The sequence below is a fragment of the Euphorbia lathyris genome, chromosome 10, assembly GCF_963576675.1.
Source record: "Euphorbia lathyris chromosome 10, ddEupLath1.1, whole genome shotgun sequence".
NCBI classification, from domain to species: domain Eukaryota; kingdom Viridiplantae; phylum Streptophyta; class Magnoliopsida; order Malpighiales; family Euphorbiaceae; genus Euphorbia; species Euphorbia lathyris.
In genome coordinates, this window is record NC_088919.1 from 31,548,254 (window position 1) to 31,568,077 (window position 19,824).

At 35.1% G+C, this 19,824-nt stretch overlaps 1 protein-coding gene across 10 annotated transcripts; it reads right to left on the minus strand.

Annotated features, from left to right (window-relative positions):
- Window positions 1–3,990: 3,990 nt before the first annotated feature.
- LOC136208308 (uncharacterized) lies at window positions 3,991–18,504 on the minus strand. Of its 10 annotated transcripts, none has more exons than XM_065999128.1 (16): window positions 18,283–18,504; window positions 17,819–17,927; window positions 15,497–15,581; window positions 14,703–14,804; window positions 14,502–14,553; window positions 14,238–14,428; window positions 13,831–14,090; window positions 12,699–12,852; window positions 12,249–12,379; window positions 12,075–12,162; window positions 8,425–8,757; window positions 8,057–8,131; window positions 6,928–7,535; window positions 6,140–6,248; window positions 5,865–6,044; window positions 3,991–4,804 (listed from the first exon to the last, which is right to left on the minus strand). In XM_065999128.1, the coding sequence occupies exons 6-16, from the start codon at window positions 14,403–14,405 to the stop codon at window positions 4,628–4,630; spliced, it is 2,283 nt and encodes a 760-aa protein (XP_065855200.1). In that variant the 5' UTR covers window positions 14,406–14,428; window positions 14,502–14,553; window positions 14,703–14,804; window positions 15,497–15,581; window positions 17,819–17,927; window positions 18,283–18,504; the 3' UTR covers window positions 3,991–4,627. The 10 variants fall into 10 exon arrangements, with proteins under 10 accessions (XP_065855200.1, XP_065855198.1, XP_065855199.1 ...); XM_065999126.1 differs by having other exon boundaries at window positions 3,991–4,490; window positions 4,617–4,804; window positions 14,238–14,553; XM_065999127.1 differs by having other exon boundaries at window positions 3,991–4,500; window positions 4,617–4,804; window positions 14,238–14,553.
- Window positions 18,505–19,824: the final 1,320 nt, after the last annotated feature.

A 19,824-nucleotide genomic window follows, 5' to 3' on the forward strand; every position in this document is an offset into this window, starting at 1 on the left:
TCAGTTCAGTTCAGTATTCAGTTTCAGTATTCAATAATTTATCATTATTTATTATAATTATTATATATTATTATTATTTATATATAATTTATTATTATTATCATTATTTATTTATAATTTCAGCAATTTATTATAATTATTATAATTTATTATATATTAATTTATCTATTTTCATTATAATTATATTTATATATAATTTATGCTTTGTCATTATATGTATTATCATTATTTATTATAATTATAATTATTTGGTGCAACTTATTTGCAAATTTTGCGAAAAGTAAATAAATATTATATTAATACGTTTACATTACAATGCTCTAAAAAATTAACTGGCTCAACTACCTTAATATCTCAAATAGTGCAATTTTATCCCTAATATTAGAAGCCAATAGCAATTTTACCCTTAACATTGATAAATTGAGTCAAGATTTTGTATTCATATGAAAATTCATATTTAGACGTTAGGAGTAAAATAACCCCGGACCCAAAACGTTAAAGGTATTTTTGTACCTTAATACTTAATTGTAATAAAAAGTTAAGAGTGTGTATTCATATAAAAATTTGTATTTAATTTCATAGGCTTTAAATTATATATAAATTTGTGTTTGTATGTAATTTATATTTTTAATTTAAATTAGACTCATTTTTATTTAATGTCATAGGATTTTATCGAGCCTAGATTTTATTTGATATTTAATTTAGTTTAATCTTTAATAATATGTTTATTTATTATTGATATTATTTTTTTTGGTAGAAATATTATTATTATTATTATTATTATTATTATAAGCTTATTAATGTCCAATATTATCATTAAATTATTTTAAAGTCTAATATCATCATTATTGTTACGTTCGATTAAATTCGGTTAAGTTCGGTATCATTCAGTTAAGTTCAGTAGCATTCAGTTAAATTCAGTTCAGTTCAGTATTCAGTATCATTCAGTTCAGTTCAGTTCAGTTCAGTTCAGTTCAGTTCAGTAGCATTCAGTTCAGTTCAGTTTTTTTCAGTAATAAAGAACAGAGCCGTACTCTATTGAGGCTCTAGTTATTTGTACAAGGTTTGTGCTCTACTTCTGAAAGAGTGGTCTAGTGGATTAAAGCCCAGAAGAAAGTATTCTAGGGGCCGGACGTAGGCTAGAGGCTGAACCAGGATAAGTCTGCTGAGTAACTATTTTTCTAATCTCCTGATCTGCTGCCTCTGATTATTCATGTGATATATCCGATCTCATATAAACTGCATAATTGCCTCTGTCTCATTATTTATTCATTTAAATATAGCGCATTGTGAACAGACCTCTGATAAGTTCAATGCCAAGCTCAAAAGCTGATAATTAAGACCAGAACTGGTAAGACTGAACAGATCACTTTATCTATCTTACGCCAACCTCTGATATAATTATTTTGCATTCAAAGCAACGTTGTGCTAGCCAAGTGAGAATTTTATAAAAAGCTTAAAATCACCCCATAGTTCCATTCACCCCCTTTGGAACTAATATTATCTCACTAGGGACCAACAGAAGAACCATGACTTAATTTTCTAGAAATAGGAAGATGAAGAATCAAGAGATAAAGAAAGGAAGAAGAGAAAGACACAGTGATGAAGAAATTGGTGCAGATTTCACAATATAAAAGAAGAGAGGAAGATCAAAGGTCTGGGAAGGAGAAGAGAAACCGTGCAAGGAAGAGGAATGAGAATGGGAAGATGAAAGGTCTGGGGTATTTTGGAAAAGTCACAATAATATAGTCTAGATATGTAGTAGGTTGGATAAATTGACTAAATATGTAAACGGGTCTCCCATTTGACCCAATTTATAAGAAAACACCATAAAGGTCTAAAAGAATAAGTTAAAAAGTTAATTTGTTTTAGAGATAAAATCGCGAATTAGATCTTTATTTTTTAAGTTTTAAATTTATTATAGAGAAAAGTATAAAAATAAACCTTGTGGTTTGTGTCATTTTCAAACATAAACTATGTGGTTTAAAAATTTACAAACTGGTATCTTGAGATTGATTATGTTAGCAAACAGAGTCCAAAAAGACTAACGGTGTTAAAACTGATAAAGTGGCAGTCAAAATCAAAGGGTCTGAGAAATATTTTTGTCATTTCATTCATTTTATAATTTATTATATTTTTAAAATCCTAAACTTTACCCAATAGCCAACTGACACATCAGCTCTCATCTTTCTCTCACATCTCTTCTACTCTCTCTCATACATCTCCATTGTCTTTTTAAAAATATTGTATTCGCAATTGGCCTGAATTGACCAGTAATTATACTAAATCTAAACCAGAACAAATGGCTCTGGTGGGTGAGCTTGGCGAGGATTTGGATTTCGTCTTGCCGGCTAGACAGATAACCTGTACGGCCATGACGAGAATGGGATGAAAACGGTGATCGGAGAATGAGTTTAACGACAGAGGTCATGACCCTTTTTGATAAATAGCTTTTTGGGGCAAAATTAGAGGTTTGAGCCACTTTAGAGGGTTTGACTAGTCAAACCTCTAATAGTGGTGTTTGGTCGAGAGAGGTTTGAAAGAGCTTATTAGATCCAAAAAGCTAATTTTGAAAAAGCTCATTTTAGGAGTTTTTTCAATTAGCTTCATTGCTCCATATCTTTTGAATGACATTTTTATCCAAAAAAAACCTCCAAATAAAGAGTTTATCATGTCCTTATTTGTCATTTTACACAAACAGCGGTTAACAATCAACTAAGTTTTACCAAACAAGTTTACACAGTCAGTTAGGCAAATCAGCTAGTCAAAACAGCTAACCAAAAAGGTAATCAGCTAATCGACAACTATTTTCCAAACATGACCAATATATAATGTTATGATTAAATTAAGCCTTAATTGCAAAAGAAAAGATAGAACAAACTAAATTTAAAAACAGAAACAATTAAAATCCATGGATCAATCAATGTTATACAGTAAAACCTCTATAAATTAATAATGTTGGGACCATAAAATTTTATTAATTTATAAAAATATTAATTTATCGAGTATAAATTTACTAAACTGATCCAAATTGGGACCAGAAGAAATTATTATTTTAAGAATGTTATTAATTTATCGATTATTAATTTATGAAAGTTTTACTGTTCAATACAAACACAGAAAGCAATATTTAAAAAGAAAAACCTTGTAATCCATTCCATATATTGGTCTGATCCAATTACAAAAAGAAAAAAGAAAGGAACTTGGATCGTAACAGCCAAACTATTGAATTGACAAAACATGAAAATGATATTTAAAAACCAAAACCTTGTAATCTGATTATGAATTTTAATAAAGAAAAAAGACAGAGGAGGATCGATGATGATAGTTTGGTGGTTGGAGTCAAAGCACCAAGGAAAGAAAATTAGATTTATTTCTATTCTTCTTTCTTTGGTCTCTAACCCAAACATCAATACCATCTGATCTGATTTATTCCAGTGATCTCTCTTTCATTCTTAATCCTGTAGAAGATGATGAAAATGTTTAGGAGAGAAATGCGAGAGAGAAATAAGAGAACTCAAGTGTCAGTTGAGTACCGGATAAAGTCTAGGATTTTAAAAATATAAAATAAATGAAACAAAAAAAAAAATATCCCTCAAACCCTCACTGTTTGCTAAGGAAAGCAAACTTAAGATACCAATTTGTAAATTTTTAAATCACTGAAAATGACTCAAACAACAAAGTTTATTTTTATACTTTTCCTTTATTATAAATTTAAACAAATTGAATAAATTGAAATATATACTTCAAACAAATAGGTCACTTTAAACAAATTCAAATTCAGATGATCATTATGTTATTTTAAACATGTTGAGAGAACTAACAAGCAAATCTTTTTTTTTTTTTGGACATGACAGGATTGTCTCATCTCATGTCATGAACCCCATTTTTCGAAAACCCGACTGCCATGGCTTCAACTCTTATTGTTGCCCATCTTTTGAAATATACCTTTGCCACATTAATAGGATTACATTGGTAAAAGAATTGGTATTTCTACATAGAAATGACATTAAATTTCCAATGAAACCACACTATAATTCCCATATTAAGGAATAAGTCATCTGTCAAACCAAGCCCGACTGATCAGAGCTTAGTACAAACAATAACGTCCATTCTCATCACATCACATGTTTATCAAGGCAAGTGTTTTATCAGCACTAATGAGAAATCATGTAGGCCCCGTTATTTACATTAATGAAGTAACTAGGTTTTTTTACATCTGCTTGCAGGAACGGATGCAAAGAGGGGCAATGGGAGCTTGAGCACCTACTCATCATCGAAAAGCATTGGAAACTGTATATGGAGCTCCAATTTCTTCCATCAGAAATCGCACACCGAGAAAGCACCCCAAGCACCATCTATCATTGAATCCTTGCTTACATGCTATCGTGCCAGAAGAAACCATCACAACTTAAGATTTCCCGTCGCTCATCTTTCTATAAGAGTGAAAACTGTTTATAACACACTTTTGCTGGCCTGGCCTCCATGCCCTACAACAGACTTATTCTTACAATTTTACACTACTAGAATATTATTGAACCAAAAGAAATATGACAGATCCTCCCTCTCTCCCTAAGATAGTATGTCATACTCAAAAGATGAAAAAGGTCGGATACCAGGTAAAAATTTATGTTGCTACAGCCAAGTTCATCTCATTGAGAAAGCTGTAATATGTCTGGTGATCCAATGTGTTCACAAATCCAGGAATGAAATCTGAAAAGAATCTGAGAACTGCAGCAAGATGCTGTGAATCACTCGAAGCTGAAGCCGCTTCAAGAAACAATGATGGGCGGACAGTAGCGACCTGGAAGATGAAAGATCCCATATAAATGAAGTCTTGAAACTTTGGACAATGTATAACGTATAAATATAATCCATTCTTTTTATCAATTGATTTAAAACAAAGTTAATTAGTCTAATCATCTCTTTTTAACAAGCATCATTGTAAACGTCTGTCTAATCAATAGAAGTCAGGAAAGGATATAGACCATAGCTATTAAAGGTACATGACGCAAGGGGGTCTTGGAGCCTTAGCTCAAGCGCGCCACAGAGACACAACACAAGGCGCACTAAAAGAATAAAAATATATAAACCATAAAAATAAATATTTGAAAAATAAGAAATGATAAATTCTAAAATCAAAATGCAATAAATACTAAATCATGACAATATTTTTAATCATAAATTCTAACATGCAATAAAACCCCATAGTCTAAAGTTCAAGTGTTCAACTAAATAGTAAATCCTAAGTTGACCAATAGCTACTTCTCATCAAGAGTCTCCAAATTATCAATAATCACTCATCATGAGCATCACCCTACTCATCTCCAGCATCATCAAATTCTTCTTCAAGGATTTGATCCTCTCTGTCCTCATCTGCGTCTCTTCAAAGTCTTTCTTTTTTTGTTGTTTATTTTGGAAACTAGATGTGTCTAATCCAATGATGGATTAAAATCCTAAAAAAAAAAAAAAACCATTTGGCATATAGGTGTGCATTGGCGACAGCGATCCCCTTTCTGGTGCTAAGGCCCTCAGCCTAGTGCCTTGATGTGCCTCGAGCCTTAGGCCCATCTTTAATAACTATGATATAGAGTAATGCAGTCCAAAAGGAAAATTGTTGGACTTTTCAAAAGAAAAAAGAATATAGAGCAATTTACACCATTTTGGTAATGTAAGAAAAGTTGTTTGTATAAAATTCACATTGGTGAGTTGTGCTCACCATCCATGCAGTAAACAGAACTTAAACAATCAGATCCGCCTGTATCTTAGTATATTTTGTTAAATATCCCACATTTTGTGAAGCTCAGATTTAGAGTGCAAGTATAAAATTGTAAGTTCTCAATGAGATGTTATGCATAAATTACCTTATGCTTCCTAACATAACGTAAAGCTTCAAGATAATAGCCATCTTGCACCAGTAGCACCACATAGTCGTGGTGTAAAGAGAGCTGTCTCAGCATGTCCAGACCTAGTTTCCGGATTTGAAAATTCTGTCGACCTGATTCTAGGAGTTGCATTGCCACTTCTTTTGAGGGCTCAAGAACCTGCAGTGGGCAGTTTTAAGCATAAATAGTGAGTACAGAGATTTTTTTACAGCTTAACAAGCAGAATTTTAAAAAATTTAAGAGCATTTCAAGACCTTGCTCATGATGAACAATGTGAGTTCTGTATAGCGCTCATTACGGGCTAGAAGTTGTATTGTCAACACATAAAGGTTTGGATGAACTTTAATCTTTTCCAAATTTGTGCTGCCAGATCGTAAAGAAAAAGTCATGACTGGAAAAACAGAGAAAATATGCATTCAACCTCAAATAGTACACATGAACAAATAAGAGTTTATTTGTAAAACATTCTGCAACCTGTGTTCCGCAATCACTTGTCGAGCTTCCTATCAGGTAAGCAAACCATTCTAAAGCAAAGTCAGAGGGTATTTTGCTTAAATTGCCTGGTCCATAAGACTAAACAGAACCACTAAGTTGATTAGTTTTCCACAAGGGGAGTAATACCGTCCCTATAATTAACTCAATGTAACAGTTCTAAACCTGCAATTATTGATTTTACTAATAAATTTACATAATCACTGTTTCACATATTATAATTGGATAAAATGCTATTTGGTCCACCAGATATCCCCCTTCGAAAATCTGAAGTTCATTTTGTTCATGTTTGGATAGAATTGCATTGGAGAGATGATTTCAGGCCTTAGAAAAACTACATCCTAATTAACGAAAGAATAAGAAATTTACTAATTCAGCATTACAATGAATAGAATCAATGATAAACAAATTTCTTTTGACAGTATGAGCATTCACAAGTCCATGCAAAGCAATAGGTAGAATAGGTGACAACCACTACAAAACCTTTGCGTGCAACCAATCTTTAGTTATAGTGCTAAAAGCTTCAAATAAGCTACAATCAATAGCGTACCTGCGAAGGAATTCTACAATGATGGAAACTAAGTAAGACGGGTCTCCCACCATCTCTTCCTCAACTGGAGCAAACACAAAGCTATACATCTCGTCAGGTGAAATTGCTGGCGAAGCAAGTTGCATTTCTTGCCGCTCATAAACATTAGCGCTCATTTGGTTGTTACTCAGCCTTGGATGCTGAGATTGAGTAGATGATGGCTCGACTTCAGTGCTACAACTTTCACTACCTAATAAGTTCTCAATCTCCACATTCTGAGAACCACCTATGGTGCTTCTTATAGCATTAAAGTGTGAATCATCTTCAGAGTCTGAAGTGGAAAGATTTGAAAACCTATTGAGGGATTCATTGTCAACTTGCACAGTAAATTCATGTTGGGACGATTTTCCAAGTGCATCAACTCCACTCGCAGACAGATTGGTACTGGACCTGGAATTACTTACATGTGCCCCACTAGAAGTTGAAATTTTTACTCCCTTGAAATAGCTGCCTGTTTTGATTGAGTGGGAATAATTAGCAACAAGTACATCTATTGCCTTGGCAACCATGTTCACTGGTCTCCTTTCCAAGATAACAGTGCGTGTTATTGCCATGCACAACTCTTTAGCCTGTAACAAAAGACATGCAAAAATCAACAAGTTTAATCACTAAATTCATGATAAAGTAGTTAAAGGTAACAGAAGATGACATCACCCAACAAATGCATTGAGGCACAATTATCATAAATAAATTACTTCAGTGAGTAGTTCATGCCTGACAAAACGACAAATCTTTTCTCACTGGGTGGTCAATTTCTGTTGGTTCTTCAAAACAGTATAAATAAATGGACATCCATGCATATAAAACTTTACGGAAGACTTTCTTGAAACTTGGTTACCTGTTCATGTTTTAAAGGTTCTTATCTTGGAGCTACCAAGAAGTGACAAGGTTCATTTCTTTCTATAGTGGAGATGGTTGCTCGTAATGGGAAATATATTATGAAATGTCATAAGCATGGTCTCATTCTAGTGCCTCAAAATAACATTCAAAAGCTTTTGCAAATGGAGAATGATACTTGAGATATTTATTTTATTCTAAGACAGCTCCTACCATATGTGCATAATTAAAATCAATTTACTTATATATCTACCTTATTTGCATCCAACTTCCGCCGCTGCAGGAACTCCAAAACTGAAGGAACTTCAGAGCTACTTGCAGAAATTGCCTGCAAGGAAAAGAAAGATGAATATTACAGAACAAAAAAAAAAAAAAAAGGCGGCCCGGTCGCACTACGCGTCCCCGCTGAGCGAGGGTCCGGGGAGGGGTCCCACCACAAGGGTGTACTGGGGGCAAGCCTTCCCCTGCCAATTTATTTGGCAAGAGGCCGCTCCTAAGACTCGAACCCGTGACCTCTTGGTCACACGACAACAACGTTTATGGTTGCGCCAAGGCTCGCACTCGAATATGACAGAACACTAACTTGAAAATATATGAAAGAAAGAAATTAATCACGATTACCTCCAAGTCTAGATTGATCTTCCACAGCAAGTTATTAGCAACATCGCATATAAGATCGGGAACTAGAAACATCCAGTCATCTCCATAAATGATTGCTTCATGATCACTTACGCTGGCTTCTGCACTTTCACTGTTCTTGCCACCAGATCGATTGAAAGAAATATTGGTCCTAGGGAATCCCCTGAACAACAGAGGAAGTGGAGCAGATATGGGTGCTCGAGAATCCGCAAAGATATCATAGAGAATGACAACCTTTGCATCAACTTGATGCACAAGAAGCACATTATCCACTACGCTTACAGCAATCTTGCTTGAATATATAGGCAAGGAACCCTGCACAACTCACCAAACCAATTCAGATTCTAGCAACTGATTTTGTGCCACAGCAGATAGCATTTAAGGTAATATTTTCCATTCAAATGAGGGTAAATTACACCAATTGCCACTAAACTTTGCCCACTGAACTTCAAAACGTAACATAAAAGTCACTCAACTTTACACTTTGTTACACCCGTGACCACTATTAAGGTTGACCCACCTTTTTTACTTTTTACTCCCTCTTCAACAGGTTAACTTTTATTTCTCTCCCTATTTTACCCCTCCCTTCTTTCACAACTTCATCTCTTTATCTCTCTATATTTTTTTCTCTTTCATCTCTTTCTCTCTCTTCTGCTAAAAGTTCTCTACCCAATTCTCGAACCCAACTGCCCCAAATCCATGACTGTTCTTGCTACAATGGAATTTGTCAAAGAAAAAAGCATCTCGCTTAAGTTGATTCGTGATCCAACTTTTGAATTAATGGATGTAATGAAATTTGATATATCATCTTCCCTGATTGATCTGAATGATTGCACTCTTTTCGTACTAAGCAACCCTAAGATGCAATTTTTTCTCATTTGTCTCCAATATTCACCATGTGGAGCAAATGCAATGTCTTGGCAATTGTAAAAAAGGATATCCGCTCCAGAGACACGACATCTATCGCTTACCTAAATGTCATTATCTTTCATGAGTTGTTCGGCAACTTCTGGAGAAGAAACAACAACAGCAGAAACTTGGCTAAGTTGAAGTTGCATAAGAGGTCCATAAATTTTGGAAAGTTGGGCTAGGCGGCGATGAGGTAGTAGACAGAGAAGTTGGTGGACGTTTCCGATGAGAGGTAACTTGGGTGGCTGCGGAAGTTTATTGTGCAGATTTTGGTTTGGCATTTCTTCTTCCAAATAATAAAAACGGAAATCAGGAGCAAGCTCAAAACCGTTGGGGTGAAAAAAGAGAATAACTTCTCCATTGTAGGATCGAAAGGATTTGGTTCAATTGATGAAGGCCATGGCGAAGGAAATGGGCATGGATTTGGGGCAGTTGGGTTTGAGAATTGGGTAGAGAAATTTTAGGAGGAGAGAGAAATATAGAGAAAGAAAGAGATGAAGTTGTGAAAGAAAGAAGGGGGAAAAAATAGGGAGAGAGAGAAAAGTAACCTTCTGAAAAGGGAGTGAAAGGTAAAAAAGGTGAGTCAACGGTAATAGTGGCTACTGGTGTAACAAAGTGTGAAGTTCAGTGGCTTTTATGTTACGTTTTGAAGTTCAATAGTCATACCGTGAAAATGGGCAAAGTTCAGTGGCCATGGGTGTAATTTACCAATTCAAATGATATAACACAGGAAAAAATACAATGCATATCAAAAAGCTCAAACAATCAGCTGCAGGTATGCATATCTCAAATGGAAATTTAAACAAAGTCTTAAGAGGGTCCAACTCTGAACCTATTTAATGTATTGGAAACATGTTTCTTAAATTCATTGATTACTCTACAAAATTAGGTCTACCTGAACTATGCAAAAAAGCTTTCAAACACTCCCCTTCAGCAAGTAACATCTTTTATTTGGGGTTTGTTTGGGCACCTAAAAAAAATAGTCTTTCCTTTTACAAGTAGCTTTCAAATATTTGCACTTTGTTTCTGATTTTACAGTTAAACGACAAATACAAAGTAACTAATTAATAATGAGCTCTGTGCCTTGGCGCACAAAGGCGAGCGCTAGGTGACTGCGCCCGCCATGGAGGGTGGTGAGGCGCTAGGCCTGGTTTGTGCGCCATGCACCTTTGGCACCTCAGGTGCGCCATTAATAACTATGGTTTGAACCAAACACCCGGTAAGTATTAAGGGAGGGTTTGGTTGGGTTAAATAAACACCATGGCATGGGAATGGGAATGAGATATTCCCATTTCTAATGTTTGCTTAACCAATTTTAGTTAGGGAATGGGCATGTAATTCTAATAAATGATGGAATGAGCTATTTCCCCCTCCAACTCATGTCAATCAAATTTGATTCCTACGGAATCAAATTAAATAGCCACGTTTTACCTAGAGAGATGAGTTGATGTTGGTTATTTTTTTCAACGTTTTTTTATAGAACTTCTCTTTCAACGTTTATATATTACTGGAGGTATTTGTTAGTTTTCTATATCACTGAAATTTTATATTCATAATATATTTTTTGATAAATTATACCCATGGCCCTGAACTTTACTTAGTTTCACGGTATGACCACTGAAGTTTACTCATTTTCACAGTATGACCATTGAACTTCAAAACTAACATAAAAGTCACTCAACTTTACACTTTCTAACGTTATGGCTACTAAGCTTCAATTAACGCCTCAAAATGACCGTTGACGACGTCAAAATGAAAATGTCCTTGTTTAGAACCGCATTTACCATAGAATCACATTTTTTGTTCTCCAAATCACCATTTCTGGAGCTTTCTCACTCTAAACATTCACTTTGGCTCTCCTAACCAAACAACACCATGACCTCAAAACAAAAAACTTGAAGAATTAAAGTTGCTTAGAATATCATCAATTCTTGGAAATTTTTAGTTTGAGGGCATCAACCGTCATTTTAAGGCGTTAATTGAAGTTTAATGGCCACAACGTTAGAAAGTGTAAAGTTGAGTGTCTTTTATGTACCTTTTGAAGTTTAGTGGTCATACAGTGAAAATGAATAAAGTTCAATGTCCATGGGTGTAATTTACCCTATATTTTTTAATGAACTTTTATTTGGTTTGAAATTTTTAATATTTTTGATAGTATAAATTTGATTTATATTTTTTCAATTTGTTTTCTGTTGATGATTTTTATATTTTATTTACCTATCAAATAAATTATTATCATTATCTAATAAATTTTGATTTTTTCCTATTTCGATTCTGATTCCGAAATTTGAACAACAAATGTTCCGATTCGGGATTAAACCAAACAAAAGAAACAAATAGTCATTCAGATTCCAAAGTTTAAACCAAATGCCCCCTAAATAAAATAAGTATGGCATGGAATACATTCCATAAAAATGGATATTCTATCTAAAAATACAATTCCCCAAGGGAATGCAAACAAGAGCACAAAAAAGGAAAAAAAAAAAATCAAAAGTAGAACTTGACAAAAGCTAAAACATCAACCATTCAACAGAAAAGTGTCAACCATATATATACAAAATAAATGATAGTACTATGCTGAATCAAGTGATTATAAAGCTAATACCAAAAAGCTAAATTCTGTTTGCAATAAACTTCAATAACAGCATAAGCAACTAAGAAGCCTACTCCAGTGGAGAGAAGAGACAAGAAGATGATAGGGAAATTTGAAGCAAGTTGCTCACCTGTTGTACAACAGCATCACGATAAAATCTATATGAATGAAGTAGCATTGCTACTCTGTCAATTTGCATGCAGTATATCCTCCCATAGCTGAAAATATTAACAAATAATAGGATTACCACAGCAGCAACTTATACATATTTGTCACTGAAATGGAACCAGGCAAAGAAACCTACACAGTCACAATATAGATATCTTCAGCAGCTAGGACAGGCTTACTGTTGGCATCAGATTTGGCCATTGCCATATCAAACTTTGGCAAGCGAACAATACCAGCAGATGAAAGCTGAATAGAATAAATAGCAATCTGTAAAATATTTGAAGTTACTGATAATTGTCAAGAAGCTCCCATGGATCACCATATTAAGCATTCCATATTGACTGAACATATTGACTGAAGCACGACAGATGCCAAATGAAGTTGCTATGTTCTTAATAATTGCATTCATCAATTAAAATCACTGCAGCCCAGGTTGTTGGCAAATGTAAATCATGATTTATATGTACTGTGGACAATGGACCTAAGCCTAATGCAGTTTACTGGATAGATTAGCACAGCTGAGAAATTAGCGAAGTTAAGAATGAATCAATAAAACATAAGATCATAACCATTAATGTAAACACACCTGAAATCCAGTGAATGTCTTGCACTGCATTCCTGAAGCAAGAAGAACCAAGCGACTCTCATGTGTGTAGACATACCAACTCACATTCAATCTCCTTGTCTCCACCAAGTTGAGTGATTTTGACTCAAAATCATAGGCAAGTAAATCAAGCCCACTGAGAAAAAAGATTTTATCAGCATATCAAAACAAAACCTAATACTCCAGACTTTATGTTAATATATATATATATAAGGAGCAAGTATTACTACATAAACCTTTGTGTTCTAAGGACTGCTAATCACAAGATGCAATACTCTACAGGCAAATCATGATGGTTTAGTACATAGTAACTTAAATTCATAACGGAAAAGGCTTAAAGCACTATTAGCCTATAATTGAATCTAACATCATGTTACCCCATGACCTATTATTTGTTAACATTTGCCCCCTGACCTGTCCAAAATGTTAGTCTTTGCCTCCTGACCTATTATTTGGTAACTGTTACAGACCATGTGAATACACTGGAAACACATGGGATACCATATAGACTAAAACTATATGAATATATTTCATTCAAGGAGAATACACAAATATATACACATTACGGATACTACCTAGACACTACAGCCCATACCTAGACAGACCCATACCTACCCATACCTACAAGACCCATACCATGCTTACATTATTACAGTAACATTTACCCCTGACCTATCAAAATTGGTGAAATCTCAACCAATATGGACAATAAGTTAACAGTTCTGTTAAAACCTTAAGCTATCTAACAGAACCCCGATCCATAAAAATTTAATGGAACTGTTAAAAGTTAACAAAAATTGTTAATTTACCATCTACATCGGTTGAGATTTCACCAATTTTGATAGGTCAGGTCAGGAGGCAAATGTTACAAAATAATAGGTCAGAGAGCTAATAGTGCTTTAAACCTAATGGAAATTTCCTATAACCTACTGCTATAATGCAAATTGCTAATTTTATTTTCCGCATGATCAATAGATCTAAATGAAATATGATGTTGCTGTTTGAAACCAAACAAATGTGAACTGAAGCCCAGCTGACATAATGAAAAATTAAAAGAACACTCAAAAGTTTTCATTCTTTTATAGGCAAAAATAGACAGAAAGCTTCTACAAACCTTGTTTTCACAAGTACAAAGTTGCAGAGTGGACAATCAGTCCAAAAGAATCCCAGTATACTCTCCGACTCAGACTTCAACTTGTGACTAAAGGTTTCCTTTGTTTCTCTATGCCAGAACTGTATCTCTTGACTAGATCGTTGGATTGCTATGAACTTTGAATCTAAAGAATATCGAATAGATAAAATAGGCCCTTCACATATAGGGTCAGATGAAGGAGTAACATGAGGATCAAAGGGAACGATCTTCCAAGAAAAAACCTGAATTAAAACAAAGCAAAAGATCAATTAGTTAGAAAAATATTATGATGTTTGAATATGTAAAAAATAATTCCAACAAAATTGATAAAAACTTGATAAAGGACTGGCAGGTCATTGCATGAATAATTGAATCTAACATCATGTTACCTGATCAGATGTTAGGGCAAGTAGCAACTTACTACCATCATCGTAATATAAACCCCTTGATCCTGGAATGCTACATCTTAATGGCGGATATTGAACATAAACATGTGACAGTCCTCCAGACCCACTAAAACCAACATTTTGCTGTGAACTTGATGCTTTCCCAGACATTCTCGAGTTCTTTGCCTCTCGAGCTTGAGAATAAAAATAAAAAAAATTATGGCGAGTACTGAAGTGGGCGATCCAAAGCCTGAGTCATATAATTACTTAGATATATGAACAAACTGTCGAAGACAAAAGCTCAAGCCTTCTTTCGAAGCTGTGAAAAAAAAAACACAATTATTCTAAAAGCTTCTTTTAAGAAAAATAAACAATATGAACTTCTATTTTCTTCTTCAGGTCTCATGTCAAAGACTTTATTCCTTATCAATAGATTTTTTTTGACAAAGAAAAAACAAAATAAGCTACCATATTCTGCATGCAGTTTTTCAGAGCAAGAAATTCTTTTAGGCACATATCCCGTTCAATTTCTGGAACCTTAGCAGCGACACAGCCCCCATAAATTTTTGCCTGCAAGATAGGATTGAAAATTTTGGTATATTAAATAGCAGGGCATCATATTACATGTTCTGCATATATATATATAACAGCTTACTATCATAACGTAAGAAAAATTCCAGTAGGAAAAGAAGAGGCACGGGAGCTTGTAACAGATCAACTGCCATTCTTCATTTCTACCTACGCAAGTATCAACTTATTTATAATTAAAGAGGATTTCCAACAGGAAGACTCTACAAATTATGCAATAGCCATAAGCCTATAAGATAATAAAAAGAACTATTATTTTTCTACGTTTTATTAAGTAATTCAAAGAAAAGGAAATGCTAATATAAATTAGCTCTTGAATACAGTATCCAATTTCAAAAATCATGAATATGATTACTTCAATAAGTGAATCCACAATAAGATCAGATCTTTTTGAAATTTCATCAACTTTTTCCTTCTTACCTAGTGTTTCCAAAATGTTATGTTTAAGTAGCCAAAAATTTTCATGCAAAAGGCATACTACCTCAGTTTAGGCTTTTACATCCAAATCATGGCAACTATACCATTATAGATGCCAGATTACCCATCCACAATACTTACAGTGTCTATATATTTAACAAAAAGCAGAATTTAAATGCCACTAATGATGCCTAATAGTTTTAGCCATTTGGGAAAGAGATGCAATTGGGTCCCTAAGTTGAAGCACATTAACAAACCTGAGCAGCACAATTTGCTAAAATGCGCGTGAAGGTTGAAGTAGTATTCCTTTCTTTCATGTCCAAGACACTTCAAAATATAGGCCTAAAGCAACACAATCAAAGTAATTAGAAGAGATAGGCCAACATATTACACAAGAATTACAGGCCCACAAGTTACTCATATATACAAATATAAAACCATCCTCGTTAACTTGCTCAAATAGCAAATCATCTTTATGCAGCATAAAGGGGTGTCAAAATGGGTTAATGGGTCATAAACGGGTTGTGTCAACCTACTCAGGTGACCCGTTTATTGAAACCCAGACACGAATCGTTTAACGTAACGGGTTGACACGACACGACTCGGTTAAAACACGGGTTGACACGGGTCAACCTGGATAACCCGTTTAACTAAATTAATAAATAAACGGGTCAATTTTTAACACAACCCGTTTATACTTAACGAGTCAGAACATCCTAAACGAGTTATCTGACCCATTAACACTTTAAACTTTCAATAAAATTTCAGCAAATCCATTAAACAACTAATAAACTTATAACAACTGATGAACATATTAGACATTAATCAAAGCCCAACTAATAAACTTATCAATTCAATATCATTATTTCATCATTAAAACCTACACTATTTTTATAAATATACTCAGAGACAGCAGATAATTCAATATTCATGCTCTTACATATCCAAAAAGATAGCTCAACTTCTAAATATATTTTATATGTAAAAATAATCACATCCCAATAAAACAAAAACAAAAGCAAATCAGAATCACAAGTAGATAAACTGCCAGAAAAATGAAGAATTAAAGCCTTGTTTATCTGTTATGGAGGGGATTGGCTCTGGAAGGGACACCTCTTCTTCACAGAGAGGACGGCGGTAAGGAGATTAGAAACGGTGGCGGAACGGTAACGGTGCCGGAAAGGTAGCAGCAGCGGCGGCAGAAAGGTGGGTAGCAGCGGTGGAAAGGGTTGAAAAATTTTGAAGGAGAAAACTTTGAGAGGATAGGTCTTTGGTGGCTGGACAATCGAAATCCCTAAGATTGGAAAACCAAACAATTTGATACATATATATATCAAGCTCTAAAATTACTAGTATACCCATAATGAAATTTGATATTTTCAATAGCTAAACGGGTTATACGGGTTATATGGGTCGGGTTTTGCGGGTTAGTGAAACAGGTTGACACGACACGTTAACTCGTCTAAAATTATACGGGTTGTAGCGAGTTTGCGAGTCAACTCGCGACCCGACCCGTTTATTTAACGAGTTCTGCGAGTCGACCCGTTTAACACTCTGACCCATTAAGCTTCAACCCTAACCCGTTTAATTTGCGGGTTACGCGAATCGTGTTATCGTGCCATGACCCATATTGACAGCACTTCATAGTAAATTACGTTACACAATCAATCATCTCTCTGACCTTAATAAAAAAAAAGGGTGGCCCAGTGCACTACGCGTCCCCGCTGAGCGAGGGTCCGGGGAGGGGTCCCACCACAAGGGTGTACTGGGGGCAAGCCTTCCCCTGTCAATTTATTTGGCAAGAGGCCGCTCCTAAGACTCGAACCCGTGACCTCTTGGTCACACGACAACAACGTTTACCGTTGCGCCAAGGCTCGCCCTCTCTCCCTGACCTTAATACATGTAAAAAATCTTGACACTCCTTCCTTATGAGAAACTTCTTATTTCCGGAAGCTAAGAAACTAAGGGTGCACAATGTTCAGTTCGATGCAATAAGAACCTAAAAAAAACTGAAAACCACAATAGTGAAAAAATTGGAACACAACCAATATACCAATTTGAACCAAACCAAAGTGTTCGGTTTATTGTGTTTGGCCTTTGGGCCACAGATTCAGTCAATTATAAACTTACAGTCAAAACTCAGCCAATCAATTGACCAATTTGTAATCAAAATCTGTATAAAAATTTGGTGCACAATGCATGATGATAATCCTATAGGTTACCATGATTCATGTTTTTTTTTTTCAATTCTGAAAAAAGAAAACCATAATTCACTCTAATGGAATAGTTAGTTTTGAAAGCCACACGCAAGCAAATGTAGATTCTGACGAAAAGAATCATTCAAAGCCACAAGCAAGATAAAACTTAAAAAATTCATAGCATGTCATGTTGCAAATAACTATCAACACTATCGGATTGCAGTCACACAGCTTAATATAACATACAGAAAATCAGTGCTTGACCTGGTATCAAACTGATCTAAAGCATCAGGAAAATAAACAATTTCTCACTACGAAAGTTAATACAGCACTAAATCAAAATCAGAAAAGGAAATTCAACAAATTCTCACATATACATACATTTTCAGTTGTCGGGAAATCAAAACACAGCTAACGTCAGATATTGTATAAACAACTCCTTCCTTTTTTGGTTGAATGTAGATGGATACAATTCAAAAAACCTGTAAACCTGCGAAAAGGTTGATACAATTTAAAACCCTGCAAACAACCGGAAAGATGAATACAATTTTAAAAAGCTGCGAACCTGTGAAACTACTTCTGTCAAACATGCAGAACATACAACCAGCTACGCATCTTTTAAAGCAACTAAAAGAAACTCAATTTATTGATAATTAAACAGAAAGAACAAATTAAAATATAAAAATAAAAATAAAAAACTAACACACTTCTATATGCAGTAAAATCACAAGAAATACTAACGCAATTTGCTTCACCAATCATACATAAACTATTGAATCCTAATTTCATAACTTTCCAACTTCAGAAAACCCAAGTTAGAGTTGAAAATAAAATAATTAATTAACCTGGACTCAGCCGGAGATGATGCGATCAATAGTCGAGGCGTGGCTGTTGCTCGACCAGACTAGTTGGTATCGAGAGGGCTGCTGAGCTGAGCTACAATGCTCGATGGTGAGTGATCTGATGGATGGGGGATGAGTCAGATCGCTGGTGGTGAGTCGCTTTGGCTAAGGGTTCCGAGGAGAGGCTTGAGTTGAGCAGACCGTAGACGTTAGTGGGGCTGAGCTTTTCAGACAACTAACTTCTCAATTTAATTTCGCCTAGACCATAAGTAGCCCCTGAACTTGTCCACTTTAATCATTTTGCCCCCTGATTTTAAGGGACGTCCTATTAACCCCTCCAACTTAATAAAAGTGATATTATTGGTCCCTTATTTAGACACAACGGAAACAACCTTGACTACGTGATAGCCACACGCGAGCAGGCTGACTTTACGAATGACACATGGCATTTTGACCGATATTAGGAGCTCGATGTCAGCAATTGGTGGTAAAAGACATAATTACCCTCAAAATATTTGTTAAGAACGTATTGATCACTCTACAGTCTCTTCGTATTCTTCTTCTTCGTCGATCAAAAACACCACAGATGAAAGGAAATGGCGTAAGTTAAAACTCAAGGTTGCGTTTTGATCGCACTTTGCGTTCACGGTAGACGATTTAGGGTTAACTTTGGCTTATCTCACTTCATCGCACGAGTTGATAAAGGAATCGGGTGGTTAGAGAGTTTACGATGATCAGCTGCTTTATATCGAAAGAAATTTTGGGTTGCTAGAAGTTCTTTGTCGCCGGAAGAGGTTAGTGAGCATCTGGTTTTCAATTGATGGATTTTATAAGTTTTTTCCGTTTTAGTCTTATTGTTATTGCATGCTCTGTTTTTATCAGTGATCAAAATGGGTGATGGTTATGTGATTGTTAGATTGCATCATGGTGGTAGGGTTGTAAAGGATGGGTTAGGATTGAAATATTCTAGTGGTACTGTACATGATGAAGAGTAGGCTTGATTTGTTATGGGTAATTAGGGGCTTGGGTTACGAGACATGTGGTTCAATATACTACAGAAATGGGAAGACTGGGTCGTTGCTTGTGTTGTTGAATGACATTGATCTTCTAACAATGTTCAGTTGTAAGGGCTCAGTTGATAGTGTAGATGTTTTTGTTGATAAAACTGTTGACGCCAAAACAAGTGGGGCCCAAGATGGGGATGACATGGAGGGTGATGACAACCTGGCAAGTGTAGCAAATATGTGCATTAATACAAGCCCTACTTCACCAGAACATGCTAATGAAGAAATGGCAACTCCATTGAATGAAACTGTTCATCCAGATCCAGTTGATATACAACAACCTGCTGAAGAAGATGGTGAGTTCGAGCTGAGTTCAGAATCAGCTACAGAAGGAAGCTCAGATGGAAGTGAAGACTCAGAAGAAGACCCGGATTTTGACAAAGAGAACATTAATGATTCAGATGACAGTGAGTGTGATGAAGAACTAGCACAAGTCAGAGAATGCGTTACAGAACAGAAAAGGGACAGATCCAATAGAAAA